General features: G+C 69.9%; 3 protein-coding genes across 3 annotated transcripts; all 3 read right to left on the bottom strand.

Annotated features, from left to right (window-relative positions):
• Positions 1 to 261: 261 nt before the first annotated feature.
• On the bottom strand, positions 262 to 6482 carry STIP1 (stress induced phosphoprotein 1). Its single transcript, XM_075489881.1, has 14 exons — positions 6347 to 6482; positions 4931 to 5140; positions 4711 to 4852; positions 4157 to 4298; positions 3645 to 3810; positions 3317 to 3443; positions 3126 to 3228; positions 2914 to 3034; positions 2734 to 2830; positions 2529 to 2653; positions 2300 to 2336; positions 2062 to 2165; positions 1812 to 1984; positions 262 to 498 (listed from the first exon to the last, which is right to left on the bottom strand). The coding sequence occupies exons 1-14, from the start codon at positions 6353 to 6355 to the stop codon at positions 426 to 428; spliced, it is 1629 nt and encodes a 542-aa protein (XP_075345996.1). The 5' UTR covers positions 6356 to 6482; the 3' UTR covers positions 262 to 425.
• A 1327-nt stretch (positions 6483 to 7809) lies between these two features.
• LOC142403669 (leucine-rich repeat transmembrane protein FLRT1-like) lies at positions 7810 to 9723 on the bottom strand. The gene is given in 2 exon segments (XM_075489875.1): positions 7810 to 8292; positions 8294 to 9723. Coding segments are annotated over 2 exon segments (1794 nt in total). The 3' UTR covers positions 7810 to 7928.
• A 3037-nt stretch (positions 9724 to 12760) lies between these two features.
• On the bottom strand, positions 12761 to 16505 carry OTUB1 (OTU deubiquitinase, ubiquitin aldehyde binding 1). Its single transcript, XM_075489884.1, has 7 exons — positions 16356 to 16505; positions 15520 to 15581; positions 15315 to 15413; positions 14899 to 15017; positions 14462 to 14546; positions 14032 to 14226; positions 12761 to 13225 (listed from the first exon to the last, which is right to left on the bottom strand). Exons 1-7 carry the CDS (start codon positions 16411 to 16413, stop codon positions 13028 to 13030), a joined length of 816 nt encoding a protein of 271 aa, XP_075345999.1. The 5' UTR covers positions 16414 to 16505; the 3' UTR covers positions 12761 to 13027.
• Positions 16506 to 16801: the final 296 nt, after the last annotated feature.

The raw sequence follows: 16801 nt of genomic DNA, 5'->3' as shown, positions 1-16801 counted from the left end.
CTGGGCCCCCCATTTCCCACCCCCCCAGGGGGACCCAGGCGTTTGGGCCCCCCATAACCCTCCCCACAGGGGACCCAGGCATCTGGGCCCCCCACATCCTCCCCCAGAGGGGACCCAGGTGTCTGGGCCCCCCCATTTCCCACCCCTCTGGGCACCCGGGCCCCCCCATTTCCCACCGCCCCCCCCGGGCACCCAGGCCCCCCATTTCCCACCCCCCAGGCCTTCAGGCCCCCCACCTCCCACCCCACAGAGGCCGGGCCGGGCAACTGCTCCGCTCTTTATTGGGGGTCACGGCCCCCCACAACCAACACAAGATGGGGGGGTGGGAGGGGCAGCACCCCCCAGCCCCCCCGGGACCCCCCACACCCGCATCCCCAGGGGGTCGGGGGGTCCCCGGGGGGGGGGGGGGACACGGGGGGGTGACGTCACCGGATGGCAATCAGCCCCACGTCCATCAGCTTCTGGATCTTCTGGGCGATGACGGGGTTCTTCAGGTGCCTGGGTGGGGACACGAGGATCAGGGGGAGACACAGGGACCCCCTCCTGGCACGTGGGGACAGCGACCCTAGGGACCCCCGTGGCTGCAGGGGACACCAGGACAGGCCGAGAGACAAAGGGGTGGGGTGTCCCCAGACACCCTGTTATGCCCGACACCCTGGGGACACCCCTGATGTATTTGGGACACGCCCCGGCGTGTGGGGACTTCCTGCAACACCTCATGATGTATTGGGGACACCCTGTGACGTGTCAGGGACACACACGCCAGGAGGTGTCCCCAGCATGTCACAGGGCATCAGGAGCTGCCCCTGTCACATCAGGAACACCCTGTAACACCCCATCATGTCAGGGACACCTTCTCACTGCCTGTAACACGTTGGGGACACCCGGTGACACCCGACATGCCAGGAACACACTCTGGACATTTTCGGGATACCCGCCGACACGTTGAGGGCCCCGCGCCTGCTACAGGAGGGCTCCGGGTGTCCCCATGAAGACTCAGTGAGCACCGTGGGGCAGCTGGCATCACCCTGGGGAGGTGCTGGGGACACCTTGGGGACACTGGTGACACCGTGGGGACCCCCTGCCAGCTCCAGGAGGGCTCCGGGTATCCCCTTGAAGACTCGGTGAGTGCCGTGGGGCGGCTGGTAACACTCCGCAACACCTCAGGGACCCCCCACCAGCTCCAGGAGGGCTCTGGGTGTCCCCTTGAAGACTCAGCGAGGACCATGGTGGGGCTGATAACACCTCGTGACACCTCAGGGACACTTGGTGACATCCTGGGACCCCCCGCCCCCCATCTCCAGGAGGACTCTGGGCATCCCCATGAAGACTCAGTGAGCGCTGTGGGGCGGCTGCTGACACCCCATACCACCTCGGGGACACCTGGGGACCCCTGGTGACACCTTGGGGACAGCGGGGTGACTGCTGACACCCTGAGGATACCCTGCCAGCTCCAGGAGGGCTCCAGGTGTCCCCCTGAAGACTTGGCGAGCGCCACGGGGTGGCCGATAACTCTCCGTAACACTTTGGGGACACTCAGTGACACCTCGGGGAGTCCCTGCCAGCTCCAGGAGGGCTCTGCACATCCTCATGAAGACTTGGCTGATAACACCCCGTAACACCTCAGGGACATCCTGTAACACCCTGGGGACAGTTGGGGTCCCCTGGTGACACCCTAGGGACCCCCCACCAGCTCCAGGAGGGCTCTGGTGTCCCCTTGAAGCCTCAGCAAGTGCCACGAGGTGGCCAGTAACACCCCGCAACACCTTGCGGACCCACAGGGACACCTGGGGACACCTGGGGACACTCACTCGCTGAGGGCCTGGGGGTCCTTCTGCATCTGCTCGAGGATGAGGCGCATGGCGGGGTCGCTCATGATCTGCTGCACCTCGGGGTCGGCCATGGCGCGGCGCTTCACCTCCTCGGGGGTGTCCTGCCTGTTGTACTGGGCCAGCAGGCAGCGCTGGTAGCCCTCCGCCGCCTCCTGGGGGGGACAGGGACGGGGACAGGTCGGCGGGGGGCGGCGGCGGGGCGGGGGCGGCGGCAGAGCGTCACCCTCACCTTACAGGCGGCGTCGAGGTCGAGGGCGCGCTGGTAGACGTCCATGGCTTTGCTGTAATCCTTCATGGCCTCCAGCGCCGCCGCCTTCCGGGTGTAGCCCTTGACTGCGGGCAGAGGGATGGGCAGGCGGGGGGGGCGGGACGGGGGAGGGGGTACAGGCAGAGGAGGGGGTACAGGCAGAGGAAGGAGAGGCACCCCCGAACCAGCCCCCCCAGGGGCAGCCCCCCTGCGCACTCACTGAAGGAGGGCTCCAGGCGGATGCACTCCTCACAGTCCTGCAAGGGGGAAGTGGGGGGGTCAGAGGTGCCCCAAAACCCCCAAACCAGCCCCACAGTGCCCTGCAGAACTCCGAGCTCTGCCCCCAACCAGCCCCGTACCCCCAAAGCAGCCCCCTGCACCCTCAAACCAGCCCCCCAGGACCCCCGGCTGAGCCCTGCACCCCCAAACCAGCCCCCAGCCCCCCAGACCTTGAGGGCCAGAGGGAACTCGAGCAGCTTGGTGTAGCAGGCGGCGCGGTTGCTGTAGAGCCGGGCCTCGTGGGGGTTGCGGCGAATGGCCTCGCTGTAGTGCTTCATGGCCTGGGGGTAATCCCCTGGGGGGGGCCACGCGGGGGGGAGGGGGTTACTAAGGATTTGGGGGGGCCCCTTCACCCTCCCAAGACCCCCCCGTTACCTCTCTGAAAACACTCGTTGCCTTTATTCTTCTCCTCCAGCGCCAGGTTGGGGTCGATGTACGCCAACCGCTCCTGCTCCTTTAAGATCTTCTCTGCCTGTAGAGAAATTTGGTTTTTGGGGGGGTCTGGGGAGACTGCACCCCCTTTTTTGGCCCCCCCAGATGCCCCCCAAGTGTCACCTGCTGACACTTCTTGAGCACATCGGGCGTGCGATGCTCGGCTAATGACTTGTTGTAGAAGTTCACAGCGTCTTTGTACCGTTCCTCCCGCAGATACGAGTTCCCAATGCGAGCGTATGCCCTGTGGGGATGATTTTTGGGGTACAGGCAGAGGTTTGGGGCTGCTGGGGGTGCACCCCCTTTTCTAACCCCCCAAATCCCGCTGTACTCACTTAGCAATCTGTCTGTAGTCCTCCCGGTTCTCCCGCCCCACCTCGATGGCTTTTTCACACAGCTCTCGGCAGCGATTGTAGTCGCCCGTCTCGAAGTAGACAGCTGTAGGGGAGGAAAAAGGGGGCTCAGAGGGATTTTGGGGTGCTCAGAGGATTTTGCGGAGGCTTGGGGGATTTTGGGGGTCACTCACCTGCTTGGTTGGTGACATAGGTCATGTTGGTGGGGTCCAGCTCCTCGGCGCGGGTGTAGTGAGCCAGGGCGGTGGGGAACTCCTTCCGCTTGTAGGCGGCGTTGCCCAGCTCCTTCTCCCTCTGCGCCTGGGGTTTGGGGGACGGGTCACCCCAAAACCTGCCTAGAACCCCCAGCGCCCCAACACCTGCCCTATACGCCCCTAGAACTCCTTCCCCTTGTAGGCAGTGTTGCCCAGCTCCTCCCGCTGTGCCTGGGGTTTGGTGGGGCCAGTCACCCCAAAATGCTTCCCCAACTGCCCCCCCAGGTTTTGGCAGACCCCCCCTCACCTCCTTCTTGTTTTCGGGGAGCTCCTGGGGCGGGGGGGGCTGGGCAGGGGGCTGGGGAGGAGGCGGGGGGGGCGGGGAAGGGGCTTCCTCCTCTTCCTCGGCCCCGCTCAGGTCCACCCCCAGCAGCACGCTCAGGGTCGTCATCACCCGCGGGTCCTGCAGCTTCCTGGGGGAGACAGCGAGAGTCTGGGGGGGCTGCACCCCAAAATCTGTACCCCAACCCCCTCCAGGGGGGACTCTGTGCCCCCAGATTTGCTCCAACATCCCCCAGCACCCCAAAACTGGCCATAAGCCACCCTGGCACACGAGTTGTGGTGAAGCCCTCCAGAGTCACCCAGCACCCCAAAAACTGCCCTGACCCCCCCAAACCTGCCCTACAGCCCTCCCAGCACCCCAGATACCCCCCAGCTCCCCAAAAGCAGCCCAAAAGCCCCCCTCCTGTCCCAAGGCCCCCCAGCACCCCAAAACCTGCCCCCCCCCCAGCCCCAAATCCCCCGGCCCCCCGCACTAACGTGCCCAGCTGGGCCGGGTGGCTGCGCAGCTGCTCCAGCAGCTGCCGGTACTCGGGGTCCCTCAGCAGGGCCCGGGTTCGGGGGTCCGCCTCCAGCCGCCCGTACAGGTCCGGCACGCTGAAGGGGTTCAGCAGCTTCCGCTCTGGGGGGGACGGACAGACACGAGGGGGTGTCAGGGACCCCCCAAACCCCCTTGTGCCCTCCTCGGGGACCCCAGACCCTCTCAGGAACCCTCCAGCCCTATTCTGGGACCCCAAAATCTCTCAGCACCCCCCCCCGACCCACTCTGGCACCCCAAAACCTCTTCACACCCCCTCCCAGCCCCTTCCTGGACCCCAAACCCCCTCAGAGCCTCCTAAAACCTCTCAGCGACCTGCTGGACTGACTCAGGGCCCGTCCCAGACCCACTCTGGGACCCGCAAGCAGCCCCACCAGCTGGGCATCCACCCCCCTCAGCCCCTCCATGCCTCCACCCACTACAGCCCCCCATTTCCCAGCCCCAAACCCCCTCACCACCCTGGCCCCCCAAATCCCCCCCCCAGGACCCCCCATACCGGCCAGCCGTGCCTCCACCCCCCTCAGCCCCTCCTTCAGCTGCGCGTTGCCCGGTTCGTGCTTCAGCCCCTCCTCGTACGCTGCCTTGGCCTCCTCGAAGCGATGCAGGAACTCCAGCGCCGCCGCCTTGCGCGAGTAGCCCTGGGTTCGGGGGGACGCAAGGTGAGCCCCCCGGGGCCGACACGGCTGGGGTCACCCACGGGCGCTCCCCCCACCCACCTTGGCCCAGTCGGGGCGCAGCTCGAGGGTGCGGCAGGCATCGGCCAGGGCGCGGGCGTAGTCGCCCTGACGGGCGTAGGCGGCCGAGCGGTTGCTGAAGAGGACATGGTTGCGGCCGTCCAGGGCGATGGCAGCCGTGTAATGGCGCAGGGCCCCCGCCACGTCCCCTTCCGCCAGCGCCCGGTTCCCCCGCTCCTTCAGCTCCTGTGCCTGCGGGAGGAGGAGGAAGCAAGGAAGGGGATGGGAGAAGGATGGGAGAAGGATGGGAGAAGGATGAATGGCCACAAGGAGCACGAAGGTGTAAAGAAGAGGAGGGGCATGAGAGGAAAAAAGTGTGAGGAAGAGGAAGAGCCACGAGGAAAATGAAGGGACGCGAGGGAAAAAAGAGGAGGGGGCAAAGAAAAAGACAAGGGGCACGAGGAGGAGGAGGAAGGTGTGAAGAGTGAGAGGAGTGAGGAAGGGGTGAGAAAGAAGAGGGGGGAACGGTGGGAGGAAGATAAAGGGCCATGAGGAGGAGGAAGGTGTGATGAAGAGGAGCGGGAGGGGGCACAAGGAAGAACACGCAAGGAAGAGGAGAGTGTAAGAAAGAGGACGGACACGTGGAAAATATGGCAGAAGACAACGAAGACGAAGGTGCGAGGAAGAGAATGAGAAAAGCGAGGGCTCAGGAGGAGGATGGGCACAAGCATTGGAAGTCGGGGGGGGGGGGGGGGGGGGGGAGGGTGTGAGGAAGATGAGGGGCATGAGAAGCAAAAGGGACATAAGGAAGGCAAGGGGGTACCAGGAAGGAAAGAAGCATGAGAAGGAAGGTGGGAGGAAGGCAAATGAGCGCAACAGGGATGAAGGTGTGAGGAAGAGGAGGGTGAGGGGCACGAGGAGTGAGGAAGAGGAGGGGCCAGAGAAGAAAAAAAAAGGGGGGGTGGGGGCAATAAGAGGATGTGAGGAAGATGAAGGGGGCCCCCAGGGACCCTCAACCCCCCTCCCAGCCCTGCTCCGAGACCCCAAACACCCTCAGGACCCCCCCAGCCCCCCTCTCCGCCTCCTCCCCGGCCCCTCAAAGACCCCCGGGGCCCCCGAGCTCCTCCCCCCATCCCTCGCCCCCCTCAGGGCCCCCCAGCCCCGCTCCGTGACCCCAGCCCCCCTCAGGCCTCTCCAAGACGCCACTGGGCCCCCGCCGGTCCCCGCTCTCCACCTCCCTCCAGGACCCCCAGGCCCCTCGGAACCACCCGGAACCCCCCAGAGACGCCCCGATCCCCCCCTGCTCTGCTCCGGGTCCCCGAGCCGCCCCAGATCCCCTCCCCGCCTCCCCCCAGGCCCCGCTCCGGGACCCCAAGCCCCTTAAGGGGAACCCACAACCCCCTCGGCCCCCCCCGACCCCTCCCCGCCTCCCTCCGGGACCCCCGGACCCCCACCCACCTCCTCCATGGCAGCCCGGCTCCGCTCCCGCCGCTAACGCGCCGCCTTCTGGAAGCTGCTAGAAGCCTGGCGCCCCGCCCACCCGAGCCCCATTGGCCGTCGGCCCCGCCCGCCCGCCCCCGCGCGCACTTCCATTGGCCGTCGACTGCGGTCCTGCCTCTCCATTGGCCGACGAGGAAAGAGGTGCCCGCCTCCCTCCAGCCCCGCCTCCCCGCCGGAAGCCGGCGTCAGGGCCCGCCCTCGCACGCCGATTGGACGCGGCGACCGGCACTGGCTGCCCATTGGCGGGGGCCCTCCCTCCCTTCTGGAATTTTCCACCTCTCCCATTGGCGGCGCGCGGTGCCAGTCACGGGGGGGGGGGGGGAAATGGGGACGGAGGCTGGAGTGCGCCACCTGGCGGCGCGGAGGCCTCGCTGCCACACGTGTCTCCCGGGGAACGGGGGGCGAGGGGCGGGGCTTGCACCGAAGGGGGCGGGGCGTGCACCAGAGAGGCGGGGGTTGCACGGGGACTCCGAGGCCGCCACCGATTGGCGGGCGGCCAAAGGGGGGGCGGGGGCTCGGGTCCCTCCCCCCACCTCCCGCCGAGCGCGTGCTGGGGGAGGGGCCGGGCGCCCGGGTCCCTTGGGAGGGGGATGGGCACGTGTGACCTTGACGTGACCCCGGCGCGACCCCCCCCCCGTGACCTTTCTACGACCCCCTGTGACAGCCCCCCCTCCCCCCGAGCGAGGCCTTGCGCACCCCGCGAGACCCCCCCACCCCCCAGCCCCGTGCGAGGGGCCCCTCGCGCACGTGTGCACCCCCCGTTGCACACGCGTGTGCACCCAGCCCCCCCCCCCCCCCCCCCCCCCCCGGCGTCCGGGAAAGAGGCGCCGGCGGGAAAAGGAGCCGCTGGGTTTATTGGGGGGGGAGGGGCGCCCCTCGGCCCTTTCGGGTCGATTTTTCCTGATTTTGGTCCTTTTCCCCCAATTCCAACGGCTGGGGGCGGGGGGGAGGGGTGAAGGCACCTCGCGGGGGGGAGGGGGCACTTTGACACGCGCAGGTCCGCCCCGAAGCCGCGCGGGGGGGGGCGGGCGCCTGGGTCCCCCCCCACCCCCCCCCCGGTCTCTTGTCCAGGCCCGGGCGCCGGGGTCCTCTCGGAGCTCTGGGGGCCGTGGGGGTCCCGGACGCCTGGGTCCACTCCCCCCAAACCGTTCCTGCCCCAAATCCGCCTTTTCTCCCCCCGAAAAGCAGCGGCGCCGAAAAAACACCTTAAAAAAAGCCAAAATGCCCCCAAAAGGGAGGTGGGGGAGGGGCAGAAGGACCCCTCCTCGCCAAAACCCCGCGGGGATCCCCCCAAATGTCCTCGAAACGGGGTTGCCCCGCCATATCCCCAGGGGGGTCCCCAACACGGGGGGGGCCCAGAAAGAGGGGACCCCCCCTCCTCAGGACCCCCCGCCCCCACCGCTGCCGTGAGGCACCCGCCCCCCCCGGTACCCCCGAGCGCCGTGGGGGGGCAGCGGGGGGGGAGGGGGCGGCGGGGGCGGCGGGGGAGGGGCGGGGAAGACGGTGCGGATGCCACCCTCCTCGGGGGTCCGCAGGGGTCTCAGGGGCAGCCCCCCCCCCCCAATTTTGGGCGGTGGGGGGGGAGCCCCCCCGCCCCCCCTCCTCCTCCTCCTCCTCCACCACCCCCCCAAGACCCCCAAGACCACCCCGGCCGCCGCCGCCGCCGCCCCCCCCCGCCGCCGCTGCCGGGGGTAGCGCAGGGGGGGCGTCCCTGGGCGGAGGGGGCCCCGGGGACACCGGGGGGGTCTCGCCGCCGGCACGAGCCTGGGCGCAAAGCGGGGGGGGTGGCGATGCCGGGGGGGTCGAGGGCGGACAGACAGACGCGGTAAGCGGCGCGCGGCTGTAGCGCCGTCACCACGTACTCCCCCCGCTCCCCCCGCACCAACGTCTCCGTCACCGCCCCCCCCCCCCGGCCGCAACCAACTCAGCCGTAAGGATGCGCCCGGGGGGGCGGGGGGCCACCGGACCCTCAGAGCCCCCCCCGGCGCCGCCTGGACCCACAGACCGCCCGTCGACGCTGGGACCCCCGGTGCCACCGCCGCAGTGCCCGGTGCCGCCGCCATGACGCCGGGCGAGGCCGCGGCGGCGCCCGGCGACACCGCCGCGACCCCCGGCGCCGCCGCCATGACGCCGGGCGCCGCCGCCGCGGCGCCCGGGGCGGCGGGGGGGTCGCAAGCATCCATCTCCCCCCTCAACTCCCCCACCGCCAGGCCCCGTAACCGCGCCGGCGCCTGGCACAGCAGCCCCTTGACCTCCAGCCCCGGCGGCGCGCGGCGGCGCAGCCAGTCCCGCAGCCAGGCCAGGTTGCAGCCGCAGAACCAGGGGTTGTTCCGCAGCCCCAGGTGGCTCAGACTCCCCAGGTCGTCGAACAGCCCCCGCGGCAGCGTCGTCAGGTTGTTGTCCGACAAATCCAGCCGCTCCAGCGACCGCATCCGCGCCAAGGCGCCGGCGGGGACGTGGCTGATGGCGTTGGCGGCGAGGGACAGCCGGCGAAGGCGAGCGCGGGGGAGGTTGGCCGGCGGCGCCGCCAACGCGTTTCGCCCCAGCGAGAGCTCGCTGAGGTTGACCAACCGGCTGAAGGTGTCGTCCGCCATGCGCTGGTTGGCCAGCAGGTTCCCGTCCAGCACCAAGCGCCGAAGCGCCGGCAGGCCCTCGAAGGCGCGGAGGGGGATGGTGTGAATCCGGTTGTCGTCCAGCCGCAGCTCCTCCAGCGCCGGCGGTAATCCCGGCGGGACGCTGCTGAGGTGATTCCGCGATAAAAATAGCAACCGTAAGCGGCGATTTTCGGCAAAGGCGTCTTCTTCGATGCCGGCGGCCGAGACCGAGTTGTCGTCCAGGTGCAGGCGCTCCAGCAGCGGCGCTCGCGCCAGCGCCCGTCGGCACAGCCCGCGGACGTTGTTCTCCTGGAGGTGCAGCTCCCGCAGCGCCGGCGGCAAATACGCCGGCAATTGCTCCAAGGCGTTAGCGTAGAGATATAAAACTTTTAGCGCCGATAAGTGACCCAAACGCGCCGGGATGCCGGCGTCGCCGATCCGGTTGTTTTGGAGGAAGAGGGTGGTAGCGCCAGGGGGGAGACCCTCGGGAATGGCCGTCAAGCCCCGGTCGTTGCAGTAGACGCGGCCACCGGCGCAGCGGCAGACGGCAGGACAGGCGGCGGCGGTGACGGTGATGATGGTGACGGTGGTGACGATGGTCAGGAGAGGGGAGTGGAAAGGGGGGGGGCTCCCCCCCCGTAGGGCGGCCAGGGTGAAGGCTGTCAGGGCCCAGGTGGGGGGAGGGAGGGGGAGGAGGAGGAGGAGGAGGAGGAGGAGGAGGAGGGGAGGAGGGGGGGCCATGGGGGAACGGGGGGTCCTGGGGGGGGAGGGGAAGGGGTAAGCAGGGGGGGCAGGCGACCCGGGCGTCTGGGCCCTGCATCCCCCACTGACACTGTGTATAGGGCAGAGGGACCCCCCCCGGCCCCCCCATAGGTGCTGCACCCACCCGCTGACCCCCTATGTAGGACAGGGCCCCCCCCAGCGCCCTCCAGCCCCCCCATGACAGGGGACCCGGGCATCCGGGCACGGTACCCCCCAACCCCAGCTATAGGGTAGGGACCCCCCCCACCATAGGGGACCCAGAGGTCTGGGCACAGGACCCCCCACCGCCCCTCCCCCAGCACAGGGGACCCGGGCGGGGGGGGCGGGGCCCTACTTGGGTCCTCTGCCTGCTGCCTGCCCGCGAGGGTCCCGCTCCTCGTGCGACGGGTCCTCGTGCGACGGGTCCTCGTGCGACGGGTCCTCGTGCGAGGCCGCTGCTACCGGCTCCGGTGCTCCATGGCCCCCCCCCACCGGGGGGGCCGCTTCGGGGGGGAGAGGGCTCGTGAGCCGGGGGGTCCTCGTGCGACACGGGCCCTCGTGCGATGCCCGCCGGGACCCGGGCGTCCGAGCCACCGCCCTCCCCTCCCCTGGGTGCTAATTACCAGCGCCACTAACGAACCGCCCCGGATGAGCGGCAGCTCGTTAGGGGACACCCCCGGGACCCTCGCGCCCCAGGGTCACCCTTGCGTCAGCCCTGGCCTCCCGCGAGGGGTCATGTGACCCGTCCCCCAGGAGGGGACCCGGGTGCCTGGGTGAGGCCCCCCCATCTCGCCCCCCCCATCTCGCCCCCCCCATCAAACGCGCTCCCCCATCAGCCCGGGACGCCTGGGCCCCTCCCCCCGGCTGGAGCATCTCTGGGTGCTGGGGGGCGGGGGGATTTGGGGGGCTCCGAGGGGGGCTGGGGGGGTCAGGGAGGTTTTGGGGGGCTCCGGGGAGGTCTCATGGAGGGGGAGGGGCCGCTTCCCCGGACGCCTGGGTCCCCCCCCTGCTGCCTGGGCCCCTCCCCCCGGCTGGAGCATCCCTGGGTACCAAGGAGGGGGGGTTGGGGGGGTTAGAGGGGTTTTGGGGGGTCGGGGGGGTTGGGGGAGTCAAGGGGGGGTCTCATGGGGGGGGGGTCAGGCCCCCGGACGCCTAGGTCCCTTCCCCTCCCCCTCCCGGATGCCTGGGTCCCCTCCGGACGCCTGGGTCCCTCCCCCTGGCTGGAGCACCCTGGGTACCGGGGGGGTTTTGGGGGACTGCAGGGGGGGTCGGGGGGATTTGGGGGGTCGGGGGGGGTCTCATGGGGGGGATGCCTGGGTCCCTTCCCCTCCCCCCCTCCCGGACGCCTGGGCCCCTCCCCCCGATTGGAGCATCCCTGGGTACCGGGGGGGGGGGGGGGGGGGAGAAGGCGGGTTTGGGGGGCTCCGGGGGGGCTTGGGGGGGGTCTCATGGAGGATGGGGTCGCTCCGGAGGTACCAGAGCGGGGGGATGGGCCCAGCTCCCGGCCGCCTGAGTCTCTCCGCCGGGCTGGAGCATCACTGGTTACTGGGGTGGCGGGGGGGGGGGGGGGTGTGGGGATGCAGGGGGTAGATGGGGGGGAGGTTTTGGGGGGGTCCCGGGAGGGTGGGGGTGGGTCGGGGAGGCGGGAGCCCTTACCGGGGTCGGTACCGGCCGGCGCGGTCGGGCCCGGTGCTGGCGGCGGCGGCTGCGGGCGTGGGAAGGCGGCGGAGGGGGGGAGCACCGCCTCCCGGTGCGGGGGACCCAGGCGGCCGGGGGGGACCCAGGCGGGCGGGGGGGCGGAGGGGGCGGGGTGGGGTAAATGCCGAGCGGCGGCGGAATCCGGGGTGGGGTAAATGCGGGGGGAGGTCCGGGCTCGGAGCCCCCTCCCCGCCGGGGCGCCCGGGCTCCTCCCGCCCTCCCGGGGCCCCCCCGGGTCGCTGGGGGGGCTCGCACGGGGTCTCACGTGTGGCATCGCGGGGGGGCGCACGGGGCTCCGCGGGGCCTCGCACAAGAGCTTGCGGGGGGCTCGCACGGGACCCCACGGGGGTCGCCGGGGCTGGTGCCGGCGGGGACAAGGCCGGGGAGCGCGGGGGGACCCTGGTGCCCCCCGGTGCCCCCCGAGCCCCCACACGTGCTGCGCACGGGGACCGCCTTGCACGGGGACGGCGCGAGGGCAGCACGAGGACGGGGACGCCCCATCGCACGGGCACGGCCTCGCACGAGGACTGGGCTTGCACGGGGACGGGGGTACCCATCGCACGGAGACGGCCCTTGCACGGGGACGGGGCTTGCACGGGGACACACCTCGCACGGGGAGCCTTGCACGAGGACCCCGTCACACGAGTGGTCTCACTCTGCCCCCCCCGCGGATCGCCATGAGTGCCTTCAGCAAGCGGGGGAGGGGGACAATGGGGGCCCTGGGGGGGGCAGGGGGAATCTGGGGGCCCCGGGTGCGGGTCAGGGTCCCCGGGGGCGGTTGGGGGGTCCCAGGACGTGTCACGTGTGCACGCGGCAGGAGGAGCGGGTCGCGCTCTGCGGCATCCTGGGGCAGGATGAGGCCCTGGACCGCCGGCTGCTGCCCCCCATCCCCCAACTGCCCCTGGGGGGGGTCCCAAGTGACCCACATCCCCCAGGTGCCCCCTGGACCCCCAACTGCCCCCCCCCCAGACCCTCAATTGTCCCCTAAGTGGGTTCCAACTGCCCCTCCCCCCAGCTGCCCTCCTGGACCTCCAACTGCCCCTAAGGGGGTCCAAGTGCCCTCCCCAGACCCCAAACTGCCCCTCCCCAGACCCCCAAGTGCCCCCTAAAGGGGTCTCATGTGCCCCCCTGGGCCCCCAACTTCCTCCCCCCATCCTCCAACTACCCCCCCCCCGACTGCCCCTAAGGGGGTCCCAAGTGCCCCCCAACCACCCTCTCCCAGCCCCCCAAGTGCCCCCCAGCCCCATCTCCCCCCCACCCCGAGCCCCACGAGACCTCGACTCTGAACACCCGGGTCCCCTCCGCACAAGCCACCCCCCAAACGAACGTGCACAGCAAGTGGGGCCGCATCTTTATTGGGGGGGTGGAGGGGGGACGCGTGCGAGGCCGCACGAGGGCTCGTGCGAGGGTTGCACGAGGGCCCACAGTGTCCGTGTGAGGCCCGTGCAAGGGTTGCACGAGGCCGTGCGAGGTCACGTGAGGCTGCACGAGGACACACGAGGCACCTGCAGGCCCCGTGCAAAGCCCCAGCGTGACCTCGGGAAGCCGCACCAGGCCTGTGCGAGGCACCGCCAGCCTTGTGCGAGGCCTCGTGCGAGGCGGGAGCTCACTTGTAGAGGATGTCGTAGTGGCCGGGGCGGTAGAGGAGGCAGACGCGGGGCTGGGAGCCCTCAGGGAAGACGTGGGGGTTGGTGGCACCGCCCTCCCCCCGGTCCATGTACTCCACCAGGATGGAGACGTGCAAGGCTCGTGCAAGGGCAATGATGTGAATGTGGTCGCTCTCCTTGCACATGGGTTCCACCTCCTGTAAGGGGAAAAGGGGGTCAGGGGGCTGCGCGAGGGGCTCGAGAGGGCATTGGGGGCTGTGCACAGCCGTGGGAGGGATGCGCGCGGACGACTGGAGGCCGCGCAAAGCCACGCGAGGGCCGTGCAAGGCTGCGTGAGGCCACGCAAAGCTGGGCGAGGGCCGTGCAAGGGCCGTTGGAGGCTGCGCGAAGCTGCGCAAAAGCCATTAGAAGCCACGGAAAGTCACGCAAGGGCGGCGCGAAGTTGTGCAAAACCACGCAAGGGACGCTGCAGGCTACGCAAGGCTGCGCGATGCCACACGAGGGCCACGGGAGACCACGCAAGGACCCCGTGAAGCTGTGAGAGCGCTGGGAGGCGGTGCGGGACCCGTGCGAGGGCAGTACGAGGCCATGCAAAGCCACGCGAGGCTGCGTGATGCCGTGCAAGGGCCACGTGAAGCCACGCAGGGGCCCTGGGATGCGATGCGAGACCCGTGCAAGTTTGCACGAGGCTGCGCACGCAAAGGCCACAGGAGACGCTGTCGGGACCATACGAAGCTGTGAGGGTGCTGGGAGGTGGCGTGAAGCCCGTGCGAGACCCACACGACACCTGCGTGAAGCCATGCAAACCCGTGCAAAGCTGCAAGACGCCACGCACGAGACCCTGCAAGGACCACGCGAAGCCACGCGAGGGCCCCAGAAGGTGTTGCGAGACCCGCGCGAGGCCGTGCAAAGCCCACGCGAGGCTGCGTGAGGCCACACAAGGACGAAGCGAAGCCACGCGAGGGTGCCGGGAGGCGGCGCGTGGCCCGCGCGAGGCCCTGACCTGCTGGCAGAACTCCTTGATGCTGCGGCCGCCTTCCAGGAACTGCTCGAAGAAGCGGCGGTGGCGCTGGAGGCAGCCGGAGGTCAGCAGGCGCAGGTAGACCACCAGGTAGTCGGAGGTGCTGGGCTCGTTGAAGGCCGCCAGCAGCTCCGGCAGCGGCACGCGGCGCTCCACCCGCTCGATCAGCTCCATGAACTGCCAGGAACACACGTGTCAGGGGGCACACACGTGTCAGGGGGCAGAGGCTGGGGCACGCGCGGGGTCACATGTGCCCTCACAGGGGCACACGTGGGGTCACCCACGCCGTCACGGGGCCATACCTGGGGTTACATGCACTGTCATGGGGTCACACATGGGGTCACAGGCACCGTGTCCCCCTGTGTCCCCATGCCCCCCCATGTCCCGTGCCCCTCCGTCCCCGTGTCCCCACCGTGTTGTGGAAGTCCTCGATGGTGAACTCGGTGAACCCCTGCGCCACCAGCTCCTCCTTGCTGCGGGCGGAGACCTCCTTGAACCTGGGGGGGGACCCAGGCGTCCGGGGGGGGACTCAGGTGTCTGGGGGGGGGTGAGGGGGGCATGGGGGACCCAGGGGGTTTGTGGGGGGGACATCCAGGGATCCCAGGGGACACCCAGGCGTCTGGTGGGGGGGGACACCTGGGGGGGGGGGGGGGGGGCCAAGAGGGACCCAGAGGACTTGGGTGGGGGACGCCCAGGCATCCCAGGGGGGACCCAGGTGTCCGGGAGGGGACACGGAGGGGTCAAGAGGGACACCCAAGTGTCCAGGGAGGACCCAGGTCTCTGGGGGGGAACCCAGGGGTCTGGGGGGGGATGACCCAGGCGTCTGGGGGGTCCCTGGGCGTGGCGCACCGCTGCAGCTCCTGCCCGTCCTCCAGCAGAGCCTCCAGGTGGGCGAAGCCGAAGGCTCGGTAGAAGCAGTTCCCGTCCGGCCGCGTCTTCCGGATGTAGGAATACTTCTGGAGCAGGTCCTGGGGGGGGACAGTCAGACGGGGGGGGATGTGGGAACACCCCAGGGGCATAGGAACAACCCGGGGGGCATGGGGACACCCCGGGGGGCACCCCAGGGGATATGGTGCCCTTTAAGGCTCCCACTCCCATACTGGTGCCCCAAAGCTGCTCCCAGTCCCTTGCTGGTGCCCTTTAAAGGCTCCCGGTGCCATAGTGGCACCCCAAAGGAGCTCCCAGTGCCAAACTGGTGACCTTTAAAGGCTCCCAGTGCCATACTGGTGCCCCACAGCTGCTCCCAGTCCCATACTGGTGCCCACCTTGATCTTCTGCTGGTAGATGTGGTCGTCCTCGGCATACTCCTTATACAGCACCGCCAGTTCCAGCCGCTCTGACACTAGTGGGTTCTGCACCGCAATCTGCGCCCCGGGGGGGGTGTCAGGATAGGAGGCACCCCCCCTAAGCAGGAGGGGAGCGATCTGGGGTCCCCCCGAGGAGGTTTTTGGGAGGGGGGTGGTTTCTCACCTCTTGCTGGATCCGGTCCTGCTGCGCCATGATGGCCTCATCGTAGGCCAGGCAGTTCACGCCTTGGGGGGGATACTGGTGTTCGGGGGGGGCCCCTTGATTTCATAGGGGTCCCCCCATAACCTCTTCACCCCCCCCAGACGGGTTTGGGGGAATGGGGTGGGCACCCCCAAAATGGATCCTGGGGGGGTTAGGGGGCAGCAGGACCCTGGGAAGATGTGGCTTGGGGGGGGGGGGCACTGGGGTGCCATAGGAACCTGTAGGTGGTATTGGGGGACTGGGGGGGGCTCTACAGTGGTATTAGCATGCTATAGGGGACCTATAGGGGGGTACTGGGTTGCTGGGGGGGATATGGGGGTACTGGGGTGCTATAGGGACCCTATAGAGGTATTCGGGCACTGGGCGGGGGGGGGGCTGTGGGGCTGTGGTGGTATTAGGGTGCCATAGGGGACCTATAGGGGGGTATTGGGATGCTGCTGGGGGCTAGAGGGGATATTGAGGTGCTTGGGGGGGCCCTATGGGGGTACTAGGGTGCGATAAGGGGTATTGGGGTGCTATGGGGAGCCCTATGGGGGTATCAGGGTGCTATGGGGGTGCTGCGATGCTATGGGGGGGCTTTAAGGGGGTCTATGGGGGCGCCGGGGAACCACGGGGGTGCCGGGGGGGGCTATAGAGGGACTGGGGGCCCTATGGGGGGAACCAGGCCCCAGCGCGAGGTCCACTGTGAGGCGCTGGGGGGTCCCGGTCCGGGAGTCCTGGGGGGGAGGGGTGCCGGGACGCAGGGGGAGGCCCGGGGGGGAGGCCCCGAGGGGATCCCGGCCGGGGCCCGTCGGTACCGTCCGCATCGCCGCCGAGCGGCTCCGGCTTCTGCTGAGGCTCCTCCGCCGCCATCATCCGCCGCAGCCCCTCCCCGCGCAGTGCTTCCGGATCACCGGCCGCCGCCAGCAGGACTTCCGGGTCAACCGCCGCCCCGCCGGAAGCGCGGCCGGCCCTTAGCAACCTGCTCCAACCTCCCCCGGGGTCTGGCCCGCCCCTAGCAACCGCCTGGGTGAGCGAGAGGCCACGCCCCTAGCGACAGGTCCCGCCCACGGAAACCGCCCACGGGCGGAACGGCACCGCCCCTAGCGACAGGCCCCGCCCATGGAGACCAGCAACTCCAAACTCGCCGGCTTGCCGGTGGCATTTGCCCCGCCGGCCCCAGGTTGCCAGCGGCGTTCCCCCTGCCCCCCTCCTGCCGCCCCGCCCCGCCGCGCTCCATTTCTCTCTCTCGGCCCCCCGGCGC

The sequence above is a fragment of the Mycteria americana genome, unplaced genomic scaffold (genome assembly GCF_035582795.1).
Source record: "Mycteria americana isolate JAX WOST 10 ecotype Jacksonville Zoo and Gardens unplaced genomic scaffold, USCA_MyAme_1.0 Scaffold_41, whole genome shotgun sequence".
NCBI lineage: Eukaryota > Metazoa > Chordata > Aves > Ciconiiformes > Ciconiidae > Mycteria > Mycteria americana.
The sequence above is the reverse complement of the archived record's forward strand: the minus strand, read 5'-3'. Positions and strand labels throughout refer to the sequence as shown.